General features: G+C 40.9%; 1 protein-coding gene across 1 annotated transcript in view; it reads right to left on the bottom strand.

The window, feature by feature from the left end:
* Positions 1–9,116: 9,116 nt before the first annotated feature.
* AMPKalpha (AMP-activated protein kinase alpha subunit) overlaps positions 9,117–22,651 on the bottom strand; it is a 102,846-nt gene continuing 89,311 nt past the window's right edge. Inside the window, exons 12-14 of the mRNA XM_080277513.1 lie at positions 21,100–21,170; positions 20,192–20,363; positions 9,117–9,234 (exon numbers count right to left, since the gene is read on the bottom strand). Coding sequence (XP_080133639.1) covers positions 9,146–9,234; positions 20,192–20,363; positions 21,100–21,170 — 332 coding nt within the window. The 3' untranslated portion in view covers positions 9,117–9,145. The remainder of the gene's footprint in view (positions 9,235–20,191; positions 20,364–21,099; positions 21,171–22,651) is intronic.

The following is a 22,651-nucleotide window of genomic DNA, read 5'->3' as shown; positions in this document are numbered from 1 at the left end:
CTCAATCACATCCACATCCACTCCACAACATTCTTTCACTTCATTCGTCAACCTGTCCCTCCATATCACTCCACATGCTCCTCTCAAGTAACTCATTTCCACTGCTCTCACTCCTGACTTGTTCCTCTCTAGCAAGGTCCATGTCTTGCTTCCATGCATCAGGGTAGGGATCACAATACTATCATGCAGTGATTTCTTAACTTCCTATGTAGTAAAGGGGTTCATAATTGCAAAGCAACTTATGACAGGAAAAAACAGAAAAGGCTGGGCAAAGTTCAATTAGTGGAAAAAGCAAAAGATGAGGCTGGACAGAGCTGAGTGAATGCAAGAAGAAAAAGAAAGCTGGATTGAGTGAAGACTATCAAGATGGGGGAGTATAAATGGGAATGTTTTATCAGGACTGAAGGTGGGAGGGGAGGCAGTGTAGTCAGAACAACAACCAGGAACTGGGACGTCTTGAGCTTGTTTCCCCCAGCAAACTGCAAGACCATTGGGTAAATTCTTTTTTGCCCCAGCCTTTTATTACCTATTACTGAAATAAACACCTTGAATTTGTAAACTGATGGTAATGTGTTGCTGCAGGAATGCTTGCTAGTTATATGCTGGAGTGGGGTTGCTGGAAGACATAGACAAAGCATCAGGTGACACATCAAGCCTGGGTAGCCATTTCACTCCAATCTTGTACTGTATTATTCTATTCTTGCTACCTTCAGGCAGTTTTATTGAATTTAGTACAGGTTTTTTAAAACACAGGAGTGAGGTGCAGCATTTATCAACCTCTGCAACATGGCAGGTCTTCTCTAAACTGAAAAAATAAATCATCTGAAGTTTAGAAAAATAAACTAAAAGTTCATAGACTCAAGGGGTTAAATAAGGGGTGGTGATGTCATGGTATGAAGGGAGAGCTGTTGCTGGGTTACGACAGCAAAGCCTGGAGATAGTTTTGTTGAGGGGGAAAAAAAAAATAAAAATAAAAAAAATAAAAAAAAATCGCTTGATATGGTTTCCAGCACCACATAGACAGACTTGTGTGCCCCCTGTACAATATATAAGAATATGCTTATAAACCAGTACTATAAAATATTACATTACAATGTACATGCTGACTTATTAAGTATAAGGTAACATTACAAAGGTTATGAACACATTGAATCCTAACAGTGTACATATGTATGTATGCATGTATGTGCATGTGTTTGTGCTCAAGTGCCTGTGTGTGTAAGGGTGTAAATGACAACAGTACCTGATGCAACACCAAAAATAATTTTGTGAAAACTTCAAGTTGTACATAAAAACAGTCCTTAAATTATTATCTTTATTATCTAATATATGCAATACCAGCTATCACGAGAAACATGGCCCAAGTAAACACGGGAGGGTCGCACTTATTATGAATTAAAAGCAGCAAAATTATGGAGATTTAGGGAAGAAATTAAACCAGCTGCGTACAAGAGAATAAAAAATCGAGACATTTAGAGAGAGGCAGAATCTGACCTGTTTCTTGAACTACACAGGGGATGGTTCAAGAGATATTTGGGAAGATACACATACCAGCATCAGCATCCAACCAGTTTCCCATACCACAAGGAGCTGGCTTTCACTGATTCACTGAATGGAGTGGGTAGGATACAGAAACAGGAAACCAAGGAAGTAGATGCTACATGTACAGTAATCCCTCCACTATCTGATGTAATAGAGCCAAAGGCATGTCCGGAAAGTGGTCCCGTCTGGAAAGTGGGCCCCTGGTTCCTGGACTGGTACTTAGGACCCTAACCCAGCCTAACTTTGAAAGCCACCTAAATAACTCCCTACCAGACATGCATAGCACCTATTTAAACCTATTTAAGACCCTATTCACACCAATAATGGACATAAAGCATGAAATAAATGAAAAGGAACCAAAGAATGAGGAATTAGAAGTGACTGTACCTCAGCCAGGGTACTTACAGCACGTCTGTGGCCACCTTCTCTAAGGCTTTGGCAGTGGTAAAAATGCTCTTGAAGCACGTACAGTAATCCAGTGTTGTGCTGCATTTACAGTAATTCTTTGCCCTGTGAGTTATAATTGTTTAACACTGCACATTGTTAATTGCAACACGCCAGTTTGCACTCCACAGTTAATCCTTTGCACTCTAAATTCTAATTTCTCAACACTGCACAACACTGTAAATTCCCGTGTGGTCTAGTGGCGAGGTATTGTAGTTTATTTACTGTTTATTCACAAAAAATGAGCATGTGCACCATCCATTGCGATAAGCATCTACTTGTGATCGCAGTTAAGCAGTAACTGGTGGTGAGGGAGGAGCAGGGTTGCCAAATCGGAGCCCAGCCACATTACCACACTCTTCAATTTTCATTACCAAATTTAACTTTTCATTACCAAATTAGTAAAGCTAGCATTTATTCTTCACTAACAAGTGGAAATAAATGTAATCACTCTCCTTATAATTAACAGCATGTTGATTATTTTCATGCTATGTAGGCTAGCAGATTAATCAGAGACAGCAGACAATCCACCACCTCCATCCTGCGTATCCTCATACACGTGAAAAATCCATTTGGTAATGAAAAATACCAAATGGCAACCCTTATAGGGAAGAGGGGAGGGGGGAGGAAGGAAGGGGTGAAGGGGCCGTGGTGTAAATAGCTGTTTGGCGTCATGCGGCAATTTCAAATTACGGGTAGGAAAAAAATCGGATTATGGGGGGATTTTTTTCTTTTTTTGGCCTTTTTTGGGTTCCGAAGGTCCAGGCCCACAATGTCCGGTAAGTGGGATGTCCGGATAGTATAGGGATTACTGTATTGTATTAACAAAGGAAGCAGTGGGGGGGGGGGAAGACAACTGGATAGAAAATTGATAAACAGACTGGTTGACAATTATACTGACAAATTATTTAACAAAACGGTAAAAAATTAATGGGTGTAATTTTACAAGACGGTGGTGTATACATTAATAATAAAGTAACACAGCATACGAAATATCTGATGATGTTCGCATGCTCCAGGTATCAGTAAGTCTTATGAATTTCCAATGAGTTTTCACTGTGTATCCCTTGTAGTAACTGGAACATGACTATATATATATATATATATATATACATAGGCGGAGCCTCTGTGGTAGAGTGTGCGCTTCGTACACGGGTGAACCAGGGTTCGTGCCCCGCCAGGGTGATAAACTTTGGGAGTGTTCACCTGGCCACGTGCTGCATTGGCGGACACAAGGGGTGCTGTGGTTGAACCAGTGTCGCATACTATAAAGTATGCGTGCACCCAGTCAGCTTGCACAGACCGATTATGCTTGGTTCACAAACTACGCACACATCCAAAGCCACTCCAACACTACAATTACACTTACAAGCACTTCTCACCCTACATACAATCTCTACCAGACAGCCTAAGCCACTTGGTAGAGATACATTGGCTGTATTGTCCCGACTTTGGTCGGGATAGGCCGGTCCTGCAGTGGATACTCAAACGGCTGATGGTGATGATATATACAGGCAGACCCTGAGATACAATACCCCTAGATATAATGCCTCAGCATACCAGTGCAGGTAGAAATATCACCCAACCTTGCCGAACAATGACCAAACCCAGGTATAACTATTTTCGTTTTGTTTTAAACCGATTTTAATAATAATTTAGACTTAGGTTTATTTATAATCTGTTCTTAGATTAATGTGTTTTAATCATAGGTGGGGTGAACATTGTCATTTTGGGGTGTATATATATATATATATATATATATATCCATCATCCAATCCTACGTTGCCCCATGAGGAGTGTAAAAGCCCGGGGCTAGGCAGTTGGTCCTGACATTTATGATGAGAGTGACCAAGTTCACTCATGCCCGAGTGGCATTACATGAGCAATAAACCCCAATCACCCCTTGGATATAAACCTTCACCGGTTCAATCCGACTGGAGCACAATAATTACCCACTAAACCACTAGGTGCCAAAATTTGGTTTTATATATATATATATATATATATATATATATATATATATATATAATCATCCAGACCTCCTTTTCCACCTTAGGGCAGGGTGAGGAGTAGCAGTGTCCAAACAGCCAAAATTTGCCCACTCCAATGCACCACACTACCATTCACTCATCATTCAAGCCCCCAGAATCCTGGCTCTCTCTGATATGCCAAAACCATTCACCACGATCTGTAGCTTTACATAAACATATCCAATAGAGTCAATCTGGATACTATCACATTCCCTGATCATGTGCTTCTCCTTACAATATTCTTCCCGCCAGCTCGATCTCATGTCAGTCCCCTAGCCTCACAGACTTCCAAACCTCTCTTCCTTACACACTCAAGCACCATATCCCTCCACCTTTTCCTTGGCCTACTTCAAGTTTGTTTCAGATTAGCTCAGATATGCCTTTTCACCACTCTATTGTTATCCATTCTCTCCACATGACCATACCATCTCAGTACACTCTCTATGATTCTGGTGTCCACTGACTTCCTCACTCCACATCTTTGACGAATCACATTATTTCGTATCCTATCCACCCTCTGTACTCCATGTATATTCCTCAGCAGTCCCATCTCCACTGCTTTTACTCCTGATTTTTCATTTTATGCCACACCATAGTCTCACATCCATATGTTAAAGTAGGCACTAACACTCCTTAATGGATTAAAAAAAAAAAAATCATAATTAATATAAAAAAAAACTGTGCACAAAGACAAACACAGACATGCATGCATGCACACACAAGATCACAATTACTTCCACACTGTCTTAATATTTCTGTCTTACAAGACAACATGGTCTGAATAGGTCAATATGGAATAGTATTACATGCAGGGTAGACACTGATAAAGTACATTCAAAAATATTAGTTCCCGATCAACTTATCTTTATCAGGTTCAAATGAACAGCTAAATTTTACCAGCAAGGTTCTATATACAGTAAAGTACTGATCAGTGCAGTACAGACACTGATAATACTGTATACTGTACAGAATAAACCACCTAGTCAGCTTCATTCATATGGCAGCCATAAAAACAAACTGTCCATGTAGGATATCAAAATGACCACAAGTGCATTCAGATGTAAAAAAATGCCAAGCATTTGTAGTACATAAGCAGATTTGGCTAACAAACACATCACTATGGTAAGGTTAACCTTACTTAGGAAATATATTTTATGACAGGGATGTGCTCCAATATACAGTATAGCATTTTTCATACAACTTGTACTGAAAATTGAAATAGATCAGTCAGCATTAGAGGCAGTGATGGAAGTTCAACAGGTATTCATCATCATCATCATCCTGACCTCCTTTCCCACCCTAGGGCAGGGTGAGGAGTAACAATGTCCAGAAAGCCAAAGTTTGCCCAGTTCAATGGGACACGGTTCCATTCACTCACAGTTCAAGTCCTCGAAATCCTGGCTCCATCAGATGGGGGGGTGGGGGGACACACACATACTGTAGCTTCATATACTGTATATCTATATGACAGATTCAATCCGAACGCTGTCATGTTAAAATGGGGTGCAAAATCCCCAGTTATGCGCTTCGCACAAAATTCATCCAGCCAGCTCTGTCTCTTGTCAGTCCCTTAGCCTCACCAGCTTCCATACCTCTCTTCCTCATACACTCACCCATTATATCCCTCCACCTTCTTGGCCTACCTCGCTTCCTCCCTCCTTCATATTTGCTCAGATATACCTTTTTCACCACTCTATTGTCATCTATTCTCTCCAAATGACCTAACCATCTAAGTACACTCTTTTCGATTCTGGTGTCCACAGACTTCCTCACTTCACATCTTTTGTGGATCACATTATTCTGTGTCCTATATACTCTCTGTACCCTACACACATTCCTCAGCAGTCCAATCTCCACTGCTCTTACTGTTGGCTTTTCATTTTTGTGCCACAATGTAGTTTCACATCTGTATGTTAAAGTTGGCACTAACACTCGTTCGTGTAAGCCTCATGCAGCTGCAACACTCAAGCCTCTATTCCTTATCAAGGCCTTCATAGCACCAGCCACTTTCCTTCCCTTTGTCCCTACTGTCCACTTCTTTTGCACATTTTCCTCTCTTTCCTAATACTGTACCCAGGTATTTGAACTCTCCCTCCAAATCCAGTCTCTTTCCATTCACAGTAACTGGGAGTCACCTTCTCTCTCAGTAACCATTACTTTACTCTTTTCTACATTTACTTTCAAGGCATGACACTCACAGACATCTAAAAAACTTTGACCTAGTCTACCAAGCTCTTGTCTGGTATTTGCAAGTAGCAGTGCATCATTAGCATACAACAAATTTGAGATATTCCATCCATCACCATTCATTACCACCATCATCCCTCTCTCCATTACTCATGATTTTACTTCTCTCACCACCCCATCCATAGACTACCAGTATATATACTGAACAACCATGGGGACATCACAAAACCTTGTCACACGCCCACACTGATCGAGAACCATTACCGTAACTTAGATGCCCATTTACCCTTACACATGCCTCACTATCACCATAAAAATTCTTGACGGAACCTAGCACTTTACCATCTACACTATACATGAGCAAAACCTTCCACAATCCTTCCCTGTCTATTTTGTTGTATGCTTTTTCCAGATCCATAAATGCCTTAAAGACCTTAGAGTCCTTCTCACCAGCTTTTGCTACTATCTGTCTCACTGCAAATATTTGATCCACACATCCTCTGCTACTCCTAAAGCCAGCCTGTTCGTCACTCACTAAGACTTCTGACATCTGTCTTTCTCTATAATGTTCTTCGCTTTACCTTCCCTACAACACTCAACAGACTTATGCCATGATAATTCTTGCACTCACCTCGCTCACCTTTATTTTTGTACGGGGGAGAAATCACAGTCTTTTTCCACTCTGCTGGCACAATTTCACTCACCCAAGCCTTCTTACATATCTCCAACAAGCACATCATTCTGCTCTGTCCATTACACATAATCATCTCTGTATACACCTCATCAACCCCAACTGCTTTCCCATTTTTCAGCCGCTTTGCAGCATTCTTTACCTCTGCAAGTGTCATGTATCCTAGCACGGTATTCCTTCTCTGTACATCCTCAAAACCAATCATATTAACAGTCACTTTGCTCTCTCCATTCCCATTCATCAGACTTTCAGAATATTCTTTCCATCTGGTCCTTACTTCATCCCCATGGGTTAATAATCTACCACTTACATCCTTCACACTTTCACATTTCTTTCCACTGTCATTTCTACATTTCTGCACCTCTTTCCAGAATAACATCCTATTTTCCTCCCAGCTCACCATTTACCTCCTTTTTCCTCTTCACTAGTCTCTTTACATGCTTCTTGCTCTCAATATATTCAGTTTCAACTGAACCTCAGTTCTGTATCCACTCTAGCCACTTCTTCCTCTTTTCCTCCACTACGTTCTTAACCTCTTCATTCCACCATGACACAGTTTTTCTTCTTTGTTGCTACTCTTGCCACACCACACATCGCTTTAGCATTCCTAACTAAGTAATCCCTATGTGCATTCCACAAGCTGTCCAGATCCATTTCATTCCAATTCACTGATTCTAACTCCTCCCCTACTTTGGCCATGTATTCATCTGCCATTTCTTTGATCCTCAGCTTCTTGACTTTAATCTTTCTCCCTGACAGCTCCTCTCTCATGGTCCACCTCACTTCTCAGCTTGATCTTGCATACCACAATCATATGATGTGACAAACGTCCACATCGTCCTCTCACTGCCTTCATATCTGCAACACTACCCAGCATTGATTTCCCTACAAGCACATAATCAATCAGGCGCCTTTCTACGATATCTCCATTCCATTTATGCCACATATACAGTATTTATATGCATCTGTGTTTGAAATAAGGATTACAATTGCACAACCTCCTTTCCTAACAAATGTCCTTCAGTCACATCCCATTATCATTCTCCTGGTACTCCACTATTTCCCATTATGCTATTCACAGACCAGTGCCTACTCTCCCATTCATGTTGCCATTACAATCACTTTATAACTCCTGGACATTTCTCCAACTAATTCATCCAGCTCATCCCAAAACCTTCTTTCTCTGTCTTGCTCATGTCATCAACGGGCAATATTTTAGTAATTTACTGTGGATTTATGAAAAAAAAAAATAAATAAAATAATAATAATAATAGTAATAAAACATAAGGATGGCAGTATTCAGCAAAAACTTACCATATATCAACTATTACCAGAATCTCATCCTACTTGCTCAGTTAACAATGTCCATACTCTTCTCCTTCATCTTTAAGAGCATTCACCAGAGTTTACTGAATGGCATACAATGGGACATCTATTTCTCATCTTTCAAGATTAACTTTACAAGATCATCATTCTCCTTTCACTAGACTACTCTATACCAATATTCGTCTTGCAACCTGAATATTTCTCAAGCATATACAGTATTCCCCCCCCCCCCCAGAGAGAGAGAGAGAGAAAGTAATAAGGACTAGCACCAAGCCCAAGAGGACTATATGGCACTAAAAGAGAGAGAGAGAAAGAGAGAGAGAGAGAGAGAGATTATTGAAAGAACTACAACCTGAATGATACACCCCGAGAGTCATACATATTTAGGAGGCAAAACTATGATTAGCAACCCTTATTAAATTATTCGTGATGATCCCAATTGCTCAGTGCTTCTAATATTCCACTGGTTTAGTAGTCCACCCAGGTGAGAAGTAAAATGGGCTTACAACAGTATCTCTTGGCTAGTTTATCATGACTCTGAAACATGCTGGTGGACCTTCCAGCAATGTGGAGCAAATGTTTGGACACATGGATGACATTTTACAAGCAGGAAATCAGATATAATGGCAATATAACTACTTCTAAATAAGGCACTTCTACACATGCAAGTCTCTACTTTCCTTCTTTCTCCTTCAATTACTTACAACATGCAAGGAAGGAGTCAAGTAAAAATTATCTGAAATATATGTCCCACAAACAAATTACATGAGATACGGTCAGTGTTCTGCATGTAAATGTAAATACTGGTACGCATGCACGCATGTTTACGTGTACGGTACTGTGTAAATGTATATGTACGTCTGTGTATATTAGTTTGTGTGTATCTACATATATATGTCTGTATGTACATGGCCTGATATTGTGGCTAGCGTGCCAACTCAGTAATGAGCGCAGCACACATCTCAAAGAACTCCATCACATGGTGCACTGTGCCTTGGGTCTCTTCCTCGCCCTCTGCAACAGAAAAGATCATCATCATCGTCGTCATCATCACCATCAACACCATTATCACTATCATCATCATATTTGACATCATATAATCATCTCCAATACCTCACTCTCACCTTGAAAAGAAGGGAGATTTGGCTAGTATTATTGTATATATATATATATATATATATTTATTTATTAAAAAAAAAAAAAAAAAAAAAAAAAAAAAAAAAAGCTGACATTTCTTTCCTAAAAGCAGGCAATACACTGTGCTGTACATGATCCTCCCATTCCCTTACTCATCCATGTGGCTACTGGCTGAGAAGGATTGATAAATTACATAGTGTATTGGTCAGGGAGTCAGTTAAACAAGGGATCAAATTATTATACAGGGATCACTGTATATACACGGTGTTCAAATATGGTTCATCACATTTCACAGTGGCACAGAACATTCAGCTATAACACAGCAATCTGTTTTCAACTAGGGTCTCTCTCTCTCTTTTTTTTTTTCATGGTAGGCGGGGACGCTCATCATCCTCTCACTCGATGTAGTGCTACTCTCAGGTGTCTGATCTTTCCTCTCTTCCATCCTTCTTTCCTTCCATCCTCTTCTGTCTTTCTTTCCTTCATTCTTTCTTTGTCCTTCCGCTTACAGGTGACTTTAGACTCCCTCTTCTGTCTTTCTTTCCTTCATTCGTTCCTCTTCCTTCTGCCTGTGGGTGACTCTAAACATGACAAGCCAAATGGTTTCCTGTACACCAGGAAACCATTTACTACGCTGGGTGGTAACCATATAACCAAATTTTGGCGCTTGGTGGTTTAGTGGGTAATTACGGCACTCCAATCGGATTGAGCTGGTGAAGGTTTATATCCAAGGGATGGTTGGGGTTTATTGTTCATGTAATGCCACTCAGGGATGAGTGAGGCTGGCCACTCTTATCGTAAATGTCAGGACCAACTTGCCTAGCCCTGAGCTCCTACGCTCCTCATGGGGCAACGTAGGATTGGATGATGGAAACAACAGAACTTATGGGAAAAAAGAACTTTGTCCAGACTTCCCCCACTGTCGCCCCTAATGACCCCCTAAAGCCTGCCCTAACCTTTCCCACAATGCTCTTAAAAGTACCAAACATTCATACTGCAGCCTAACAAGATACTGTACTATTAACACATTCAGTGTAATTAGAACGAACCATAAGGATCAAACAGGCTTGGTGTGGGAGAAGGTGTACAGCGGTCCTTCATGAAGTCTTGCACTTCATGTAATCACAACAAAGGTCAAGCACTGGCAGAAAATGTTATCCAGTAGTTCTGCAGGCTGGGGTCTGCATTTTGTGCTATGTGCACTACTCATGGTTTACAAACTTTTCAGACCTGACAAACAGCTACTCATGTTAACCCTCTCGAACTCTTTTGATGCAGCCTGTATTGAACTGTTTCCAAGTACTGCATGACCTCCATGGACTGGCCCAGACCTTACAAGCCACACACCCCTCACTCAGCGATGTGTGCAACATCAGAAAATGTTTCTATTCAACTTTCTCCCCTACCTTTATTTATAACTGTATTGTTATGAAACTGCTACATGTTATAAATGAATAAATGATCTTCCTATAAAAAAATAAAAAACAAAAATAAATTACCACATTTTATCGTTCACTCATTTATACAAGGCTGATTTCTCAGATATACAGTATAAACATTTTGTCAATGCTTGCTGAAAGAAAGTTGTACAGCATTTATTTGCGATGATTTTTGTTAAAAACATGACAGTTTTAGCTCCATCAGAGATATTTTTATGGCTTATGGAAGAGAAATATCTTATGGTCTTTCACCACACTGGCCGCTCTAGTAGCAGCTGACTCAACATCGTAAAATGTTTCCACTCATGTCATTCCCCTGCCCTTATTTGTAACTGCATTGTTATGAAATTACTACTTGTTATAAATGAATATATGATCTTCCTAATGAAAGAAAAAAAGAATAGAAAAAATAAATTACCATATTTTTTCGTTCACTCATTTACTCAATGCTGATTTTTGGGGGGATATAATAAAACATTTCGACAGTGCTTGCTGAATGCACTACAACTTTCCCTCAACAAGCACTGATGAAATGTTTATACATCTCTGAGAAATCAGCATTGAATAAATGAGTGAACGATAAAATATGGTAATTTATTTTCTCTTTTCTTTTCTTTTCTCTCTCTCTCTTTTTTTTGTTCATTAGGAAGATAATTTACTCACTTACAACATGTAGCTATTTCATAACAATACAGTTATAAATATGGGCAGGGGAGAAAGTTGAATGACGCAACCAAAAAATCATGGCAAAAAAATACCGCAACCTATATGGTTTGACCCAACCTGTGTCGAAAAAGTGCGAGCAGGTTGATTTCACCTAGCCACAACCTGCGTTGAAAAAGTGCGAGCGGTTGGATTTATAACTGAGCCATTGTGTATGAGAGGGTTAAACATGATTCGCCTAATGGAAGCAGGTGTTATAGGTGAACATACTGTATAACAGAAATCTTATTAATGATACTACCTGGAATGACGTACCATTATGTCATGCAACCGAAAGCTTGTAGATAAGCAAGTCATATAAACATGAGCACAGTCCTATGCATAAAATGTACACATGGTAAATGTCAAGATGCATCTGTGAGTAATCAACTTTTCAAGAAACTATTTTGCAATAAGTAATCAACTTTTCAAAAAGCCATTTTGCATAAAAGTTGCTGAATTCTATAAGACAAAACTAGAAACTTATACAAACATACATCATCTAATCCTCTGTTGCCCCATAAGAAGCATAGGAACCCAGGGGAAGTTGGTCCTGATTTAAGATGAGAGACACCAGCCTCACTAAACCCTGAGTTACATTACATGAGCAAAAAACCCTGATCACGCCTTGGATATAAACCGACACAGGCTCAATCTGACTGGAGCACCTTAATTACCCACTAAACCACCAGGTGCCATAGTTTGGTTATATGGTTACCACCCCGCATAGTAAATGGTTTCCTGGTGTAAAGGAAACCATTTGGCTTGTTATGCAGTGTAGAGTCACCCACAGACAGAAAGAAGAGGAAAGAAAGAAGGAAAGAAGAATGTAAGAGGAAGGAAGGAAGGACGAGTGGAATGGGCAGGCACCCAAGAGCAGCACTACATCAAGTGAGTCAATGGTAAGCAACCCCACCTACCTCACGATATACAATATATACACATAAAAAAAAATCTATGGCATTAAAGGAAGAGTGGATACAATATTAATAATTAGCTGAGACAACGAATACCTTCAGCTATAAAAACCATAACAGAGGAAATGCTGAGATGTGCTGAGACTGGAACTGATCACAGGCTGAGTGTATGCTGTGCAAAAAATGCATCTCTTATATTATCATCATCCTCATCCAGACTTACTTTCCCACCCTAAGGTGGAGTGTGAGGTACAGTTCAGAAAACCAGAAAGAAATTGTTAGAAAAAGTTTGCCCATCTGAATGAGCCACACTCCCATTCACTCACCATTCAAGACCCTGGAATCCTGGCTCTGTCTGATGGGTCAAAATGTATTCTGCTTATAGCTTAACATTCACTTAGGTGACAGAATCAAGTTGACAATTGTCAAGTTATCCCTGGATAGGCATGTCTTTTTTTAGTAACACCACAGGAATACCTGGGTATTATTCACCCGGCCCTAGAAGAAGAAAAAAATTTATCTATCTATCTATAGCCCGACACCCTAATCCCGCAAAGGGTGGCTGCTGACAAAACGCCTCCAAGTCGCTCTGTCACCCACCATTTGACTACCATCCCCCCTCCCTCATACTGTACCTCTCAACTCCATCCCTCCACCTCATCCTCAGTCTACCCCTCCCTCTTCCTCCCTCCACCTCACCTACATACACCCTCTTAGTCAATCTTTCATTCTCCATTCTCTCCACATGTCCAAACCACCTCAGTGTATTTCTCCTAATCTTCTCAACCACATCCACCCCACAACGTTCCTTCACTTCTTCATTCGTCAACCTGTCACTCCACATGCTCCTCTCAAGTAACTCATTTCCACTGCTCACACTCTTGCCTTGTTCCCCTCTTGCATGGTCCACGCCTCGCTTCCATACGTCAGGGTAGGGATCACAATACTATCATGCAGTGACTTCTCCATACTCACCTCCCTATTTCTCATCACTGCTTTCAGTGAACCAACAACCTTCCTTCCCTGCTGTACCCTTTCACGCACTTCATCCCCCAACGTTCCATCCTTACTCATCACACTACCTAAGTACTTGAATGCACTCACATTCTCCATATCCTCACCATCCAGCCTCACTGTACATTCTGTGACTTCATTCCTCTCAAACACTATAACTTTACTCTTGTTTACATTAACTTTCAGATTCCTCTTCCTACACACTGTTCCAAATTCATTCACCAAACTTTGCAACTCCCATTCATCTTCACTCAAAAATACTGTATCATCAGCAAACAGTAACACCGGAATCTTCCAAATCTCACCCTCATTCATTACAGCCACCCCCACATCCACTGCCCTACCTTGCACCTCCTTTACAACCCCATCCATGTATATATTAAACAGCCATGGAGACATCACACAACCCTGTTCTAATCAATATTTATTAATGAAACTTGGTATGAGTATGGAAGAACCTCTCTTGCTCACACTGATATAAGTATTAAAGAAAATTTGATGAAAGGTAGTAAAAAAAAAAAAAAAAAAAAAAAAAAAAAATCCTGAGATCATTTTTGAAAAATGATCTCAGTGTGAGTATAAGTGGTTGGGGAATGGCTGGGAGAAGAAGAGATGAGAGGAGGGAGGAAGAGATCAGTAGGTCGGAAGTAGTGGAAGCGATGAAGAAGATTAAGCTGGGAAAGGCCCCAGGAATTGATGGAGTGTGTGGTGAAATGCTTAGGTATGGGGGTGAGATTGTTGTGGAGTGGATATGGAAGTTGTGTAGATTGGCTTGGGAAGAGGGAAGGGTTCCAGAGGACTGGAAATCAGGTATAATTGTTCCTCAGTACAAAGGAAAAGGAGAGAGAGAAGTATGTGGTAACCACAGGGGTATTTGCCTTCTTAGTGTGACTGGTAAAATATATGGTAGAATACTCATTGATAGGGTTAGGCATATGACAGAGGAGCTAGTTGGAGAAGAACATGGGGGATTTAGGAAGGGAAAAGGGTGTGTAGATCAGATATTTGTTCTAATATGTTTAGTGGAGAAGTATCTAGAGAAGGGAAGGAAAGTGTATGCTGCCTTCATGGACTTGGAGAAAGCTTATGACAGAATAGATAGGCAAGGTATGTGGAAGGTATTAAGAATATATGGAGTGGAGGGGAAATTGTTGAGTGCTGTGAAGAGTATGTACGAGGGAGCTAGGGCTACGGTGCGAGTGGATGGGGAGCTGAGTGAGTTCTTTGATCTCAATGTGGGACTGAAACAGGGGTGTGTAATGTCTCCATGGCTGTTTAATATATATATGGATGGGGTTGTAAAGGAGGTACAAGGTAGGGCAGTGGATGTGGGGGTGGCCCTAATGAATGAGGGTGAGATTTGGAAGCTTCCGGTGGTGCTGTTTGCTGATGATACAGTATTGTTGAGTAAAGATGAATGGGAGTTGCAAGGTTTGGTGAATGAATTTGGGACAGTGTGTAGGAGGAGGAAGCTGAAAGTTAATGTAAACAAAAGTAAAGTTATGGTGTTTGAGAGGAATGAAGTCACAGAGTGTGCAGTGAGGTTGGATGGTGAGGATATGGAGAATGTGAGTGCATTCAAGTACTTGGGTAGTGTGATGAGTAAGGATGGAACTTTGGGGGATGAAGTACGTGAAAGGGTACAGCAGGGAAGAAAGGTTGTTGGTACACTGAAAGCAATGATGAGAAATAGGGAGGTGAGTATGGAAGTTAAGAAGTCACTGCATGATGGTATTGTGATCCCTACCCTGACGTATGGAAGCGAGGCATGGACCTTACAAGAGGGGAACAAGTCAAGAGTGAGAGCAGTGGAAATGAGTTACTTGAGAGGATCATGTGGAGTGACATGGAGGGACAGGTTGACGAATGAAGAAGTGAAGGAACGTTGTGGGGTAGATGTGGATGTGGTTGAAAAGATTAGGAGAAATACACTGAGGTGGTTTGGACATGTGGAGAGAATGGAGAATGAAAGACTGACTAAGAGGGTGTATGTAGGTGAGGTGGAGGGAGGGAGAGTGAGGGGTAGACCGAGGATGAGGTGGAGGGATGGAGTTGAGAGGTATATGAGGGAGGGGGGGGTGAGCTGGGGGGAGGGGAGTCAAATGGTGGGTGACAGAGTGACTTGGAGGCGTTTTGTCTGCAGCCACCCTTTGTGGGAGTAGGGCGTCGGGCTATAGATAGATAGATAGATAGATTTTTGAAAAAAATAAATAAATAATAAATAAATAAATAAATAAACAGTTTCGAGAGTTAACTGCTAAAAATACATGAGTAAAAACTTATATATTTTTTTCCTTATTTTATCCTCCTTCCCTTCATCCTCAACACCTCCCAAAAACAGACTGCTAACTCCTCTTTTATCAGAAAACCATAAATGAAAAATACTACTCGCACAATAGGCACAGCCAGGTGAAAATCACCTGACCGCTGTGAACAATATATGAAGACCGAGGTGTTGAGTGTCACCCACCCACCTAACACCGAGTCTCAACACACAATGCAGCTACTGAGAGAAAGAATGTTCTGGAGATAAAGGAACCATTTGTATAATACAGTGTTGCAATACCACCAGATGAACTTCACCCAGGTATGCCTATCCACGGTTAAAAAGGGGTGCAAAACCCAGGTCATACACACCTCTGCACAAATTCATCCAGTCAGTTTAATCCCTTGTTAGTTCCCTAGCCTCAAGAGCATCCATACCTCTCTTTCTCACATGCTCATTTCCCATATCTATCCACCTTCCTCTTAACCTACCATGCCTCCTCCCACCAACAAACTTGCTCAGATATATCCATTTCACCATTCTATTCATACCCATTCTCTCCACATGACTATACCATCTAAATACACTTTCTTAACACTGGTGTCCACAGACTTCCTTACACCAAATCTTTCATGAATCACATTATTCCTCATCTTATCCACTCTCTGCATTAAACATTCCTCAATTCTTGACTTTTCAACTTACGGTATCATTTTCATGCCACAGCATAGTCTCACACCTGTACATTAATAGTCAGCATCTCTTTACAAGCTTTATAATAATTAAATAATTTTGTTATTTGCAGAATACAGGATAGCAATCTGTATGGGTATTGCAAGATAGCCTGGCAAAATTTTACCTCCAGCCACCCACCCACACCCACAGAAAGGCAGCAGTCTGTTCACAGCTATATGAGCACAGAATCTTTATACTGAAGACTACAGTATGTGATCGAGCCTATAAGAATCCTATAATAATTAATAAAAACTTATACCCAGTTTCAGGCCAATGATTGTGAAAACTGCTTATATGATTTTTGCAATGGCAGTGTTGGATGATCCCGTGCAGACATGCTACCACTGGCACAAGTCAATATTATGTTTGAACCAAGATGGCCACCCCATATTTACATAAGCAGAACCCTCTTCTGAGGCCTCTACACACGTTTCTATCCTTCTATCTGTGCCTTCATCGCTAGCTTCCTTTCTGGTCGGAGGCGCGGTAGCACAGTGATAGCGCGCTGAGCTTGTGATCGGGAGGTCGCAAGTTCGAGCCTCGTCCGGGCTACCGTTGCCGGGAGGGGTAGCGCCCTCCTGTAACCCAGCGGGGCTATATGGCCTTAGTTGCCTAGCTCGGGGAATTCATTTTTTTTTCCTTTCTGGTCGTTCTATAGCTGCTGTTGTAGATGGCCATTGTTCTTCTCCTAGATCTATCAACAGTGGTGTTCCTCAGGGCTCTGTCCTATCACCAACTCTCTTTTATTCATCAATGACCTTCTAAGCTGTACATCTAACCCTATCCACTCATACACTGATGACTCCACCCTTCAACTTTCCATTCGGTTCCCGCAACGCCCATCTCACCAGTTACTTCAACAAACAAGGGATGAGGCTATGGCACACCTAATGTCTGACTTGGCTCGTATTTCTGACAGGGGTAAAAATAATCTGGTTGTTTTTAATGCATCTAAGACTCAGTTCTTACACCTATCAACCCGACAAAATCTTCCACAGGTTTACCCACTAATGTTTAATAATATTCAGCTTAATCCTGCATCATACTTGAACATGCTTGGGGTTTCATTTACTCGGGACTTATCTTGGAATGATCATATTACATCTCTTGTAAAATCTGCTTCCAAGAGATTAGGTGTGCTAAGCCATCTCCGTTCCTTCTTTACCCCTGCACAATTGTTGACTCTATACAGAGGTTTTATCCACCCCTGTGTGGAGTACAGCTCTCATGTGTGGGGAGGCTCCCCACATACAGCTCTTCTCAATAGGGTGGAGTCAAACGCTTTTCATCTCATTAACTCTCCTCCTCTTACTGACTCCAGTCAACCTGTCTCTTTGCCGCACTGTTGCATCTTTATCTCTTTAATGTCACTACTTCAGTGGTCACTGCTTCTCTGAACTGTCTGCATGCATTCCTCCACCTCTACAACAGGAGCGTAGCACCCGTCTAGCAGCAAACTCTCATCCCTTTTCTGTCCAACTCTCTAATGCAAGAGTTAACTGTTACTCCCAGTCCTTCATTCATGTAACAAGTCAACTCTGGAACTGTCTCCCTCTGTCTGTATTTCCTGCTTCCAATGATCTCCAGTCTTTCAAACGCAGTGTGTCCAGGCATCTCAAAATGATAGGATCTTGAATTTGGCTCTCTTGTATTTTGATTTTCTCTTGGAGGGAACTGTTATTGCGGGCTCATGGCCTTTGATTCCTTCTTCCTCGCGTAAAAAAAATAAAAATGTCCTCTTTCCCGTGCAGCTCATCTATTCACTTGTGTGTCCTCCTGCCGTGACCATCTCCCTTATGTTTCCTGTACATGCAGGGCCATCAACACACCATTACAAACACAAAATAACAGTGCAAGTGTGCAACGAACAGTGTAGTATGTGATATTTCGTTGAGATAGCATTTCTGTGTGATACTGAAATTTATGACTTGGAAAACACGTCAGGTATGGGTGCTACCCTAGTGGAAAGTGTGGTGCTAATGAGGGTGCCAAGGGCAAAGCTAAAAGGGTAAGACATGGCCTTTCCCTTGATGTTGCACTGGACATTGTTAAGTGCCATAAGAATAGGCACAGAGCCCCACCACACTGCTCTCCCACCACCATATCACACTGCTCCCCACCCACCACACTCCTATACTCTCCCTCGGCCTCACCGCTTTGCTCTACTCATTGCTCATCACCTCCTTCTGATGACTTGGAGTGACTGCCAAAGCCCTCTGGCTATTTCCCAACCTTGGGGAGGAGGAGGAGGGACCTTGGTGACAACTCAGACCAGCCTATGACACTCCAGGTGGGTGGCAGAACTGTTTTTGAGATTTAAGGTTACAGTATGTGGTCCCAGACCCCCAATATATCCCAACTGATCCCAAATTAAATCTACATTAATTTACAATCAATTGGTATGCAATCAGTTCTTACTTGCCATAACCTGATCATAAATCGGGTTGTTACTGCGTACAGAAACACAAAACTTGGATACTTACAAAAACTTAAGTTGTTGTACATAACATTACAGTACTGTACAGGACTTAGTTTTTCAGTACCTTAAAATCAGCATTACAATGTAACACCAGGGAATGTGGCCAACCATTTCTGGTCACCTGTATATAAAGACAGATATGAAGACAGTGACAAGACTGATAAACAGTCTGAGTGACAAGACTGATAAACAGTCTGAGTGACAAGACTGATAAACAGTCTTCTACATTACCAGACAAACTCTGCATCGATCAACTGCCATATGTATAACCCTAAAGTTCACCAGGGAAGTCACAATACACTGATACCTTGGTTATCGCCCATAACTGGTGCTGAACATAATGCGTGATAATGGGATTGCATGATAATGAAAGCACAGAACCTACACGATTTATCAACTGGTACAGGGCATCCCAAGTGCAGGTCCAAATGTTCCCTTTTACAACAATTTACATAACGAGATATATACATACATTTTATTACAGTATCAGAAACACATATAGGCATGGTCACGTTAATTGAAAGTGATGAAAAGGGCACAGTAAGAAAGAAACATGTACCACAGAGACCTAAGACGGGCTTGAGGGTAGGGGTTCTGAAGATAGGGGGTGGAGAATTAGTGTTCTCCATCAAATGGGATTAACTCCTCAAATTGGGCTTTGTCTTTGAATCCCTCAAAGCCATCAGAAATCACAGACACAGCACCACCACTGCTGACAGAAACAAGCTCAAGTGCATGATAACAATATTTCTTAGCCACAATATGTAATATGACATCAGGAGTGCAGATTTGCATCTTGCAATGACAATGAAAACCGCTGTAACCATGGGTTCACTGTACTGCCTCCAAGTCTCTCTCATCTCATCGTCATCATTCCAGCTGCCTCAAGCCACCCTCCCTCACAAACAGTACAAAAACTTGGCCCTCTTCTCGTCCACAACAGCTCTCCTAGACTTTCCTGACACACTAAACCACCTTCCCTCACAAGAATACCAACAAAATGTTCATCAACTCCCACCTGCAGTCCAAGCTACTCTCCCTCATCAAACACTAGGGATCACATTCTGTCAGGCTTTCTTGCACTTCTTCCTCTGTGACTGATTCAGCATGAAGCACCTTACAATTCTTGTCTATGCTACTTATAGCTCTGTAGTACCAACAAAAACTGCATGACTAAAATACAGAATTTTACTAATGTTTCATATTCAGATATAAACTGGTAAGGAAGAGATGCAAGAAAGCTTCCTTAACCAACAAGGATGCAGGTCCAAAAACCCTGTACCTTTCTTTGGTTCAACCACAGCTGCCGTGGACTCATTGCTGATGATCTTGAAGTCAAGAAGATGAGAGCGGTAGTCAACCTGGTAGAGCTGCAAGGCCATGTGCACATAACTTGAGCTGATTGGGTTCTTCCTCCTCACACGCACATGGAATGGGTTCACCACTTTCCATTCCTACCAGGGAGAGCAACTGAGTGAGATACTATACTGAGAAGATCACAATCAAATTTTACTAATGTAATACAAAGGTCTTCACTACTTAAATAAAGTACTGATCAGTCTAGATAAATCAAGACTTATGGTAAGAGAATTCTCAGTTTAACATATATACAGTACTTTTAACTTAACAAATACAGTATTAGCAGTACTTAAGTAATGGACACAGCCTGTTGATCATGAACTGTTTTTCTGGCTATCCAAAATGACGGCATAACTGACTTTTCTTAATCTGCTGAACATGTTTTTCATCTATCCATTCCTCATCCAACCCTGTATTGACCTACCAGAGGAAAAGAGTTTTTAAATTATGAATTTATCAGTTAACAGAGTTAACAAGTTCTGTCATTAACAAGAACATGGGTAAATCAAATTACCATTATACTCACGATATACACAGTGTGCTGTCAGAACTACTTGAACACAGATATTCAGGCTAACTGCTCCAACAAACATTAATACATACTGTACTGTATTAACCTATTGTATAACAGAATAATTTATGTTAAAGTATCCAATATATCAAGAGTTTCATCAGAACACAAAGAAGAAAAGTAAGTTAAACAATACTGTACAATATTTTAAAAAGCACTGAATGACATTGATGATGAAATCCACGACAATAATGATAACGATACAATGCTTGCAATGATGACAGCACATTCTTGACAACCTTCCCTCTCTTAACACTTACGAAGCCAAGAACCTTCATGGCCTTGTACACCTCACTCATGATGTCCAGGGGCTTGCTCTGCGACCGAATGCCTGAAATAACATAATGCAGTAAGTCTTTGTTACATGTAAAGAATGTGTTCCAAAGAATCAAAGCTATTTCCAAACATTTGGTGCTGCTGTTGTTGATCAACCCCAATCTGTCTGGCTGAGCAGACTCATCAATCAATGTCAAGCAACTGCTTGCTACATGTGTATATCCCTTGTAAGGTAACCCTACAACACCATAACATGTCAGGTAACCCTGGGTCTGCCAGATCCCAATCTTTAGAAAATCACCAAAAATACTTACCACACATTTATTCAAACAATCACTTGTGCACAATTCTTGTAGCTCTTTTCCTTCAATTTGGTTCAAAATGTATGAAAATACATGTGACGAAATACTGTTAGGAAAATTAAAATTAAAAACACTGACAAATTTTATACCACCTGAAATTAGTGGCTGCCATACCAATACTGATATGTTCCACCAGTTTTATAACAATGCCTGCTGTAGACCAATGGCAAATGTATCTTTATGGAGAAAGAGAAGCACAGTCATAATAAATAATTTTTGGAATGGAAGATATATATGGGAAAAAAAAAATCACAGGTTAGGTAACCTGGGGTCCACTGGACCCCAAAAGGCCCTTCAACAATAAAACAGAGCCAGATCCCAAAATGACTCCATCACCTCCCAAAACTAGTCTACTAGTCAGGAAGGTAGAGGGAAAACCAGATCCCAAAACCTTATAGTAATACAGTAATCCCTCCACTATCTGACGTAATAGAGCCAAAGGCACGTCCAGAAAGTGGTCCTGTCCAGATAGTGGGTCCCTGGGTCCTGGACTGGTACTTATAGACCCTAACCCAGCCTAACTTTGAAAGCCACCTAAATAATTCCCTACCGGACATGCATAGCACCTATTTAAACCTATTCAAGACCCTATTCACACCAATAATGGACATAAAGCATGAAATAAATGAAAAGGAACCAAAGGATGAGGAATCAGAAGTGACTGTACTTCAGCCAGGGTACTTACAGCAAGTCTGTGGCCGCCTTCTCTAAGGCTTTGGCAGTGGTGAAAATGCTCTTGAAGCATGTACTGAATTCCAGGGTTGTGCTGCACTTAATTCTTTGCACTGTGAGTTATAATTGTTAAACACTGCACATTGTTCTTAACTGCACCACTGCAGTTCTAACCACCAGATAAACTGCCAATTTGCACTCCACAGTTGATCCTTTGCACTCTTAGTTCAAATTTCTTAACACTGCACAACACTGTAAATTCCCATGTGGTCTAGAAGTGAGGTATTGCAGTATATTCACTGTTTATTAACAAAAAACGAGCACGTGTGGCTTCCAGTGCGATAAGGATCTATTCACAATCGAAGTTTGGGAGTAACTGTTGATGTCGGAGAAACAGAGTTGCCAGATCGCAATGGCCACATTACCAATCTCCTCAACTTTCATTACCAATTTTAACTTTTTATTACCAAATTCGTAAAGCTAGCATTTACTCTTCACTAAT

Source organism: Coenobita brevimanus, chromosome 70 (genome assembly GCF_032717465.1).
Source record: "Coenobita brevimanus isolate Jiangsu-jjx chromosome 70, ASM3271746v2, whole genome shotgun sequence".
Lineage (NCBI taxonomy): Eukaryota > Metazoa > Arthropoda > Malacostraca > Decapoda > Coenobitidae > Coenobita > Coenobita brevimanus.
Note: the sequence above shows the minus strand (reverse complement) of the source record. Positions and strands in the feature narration are given on the sequence as shown.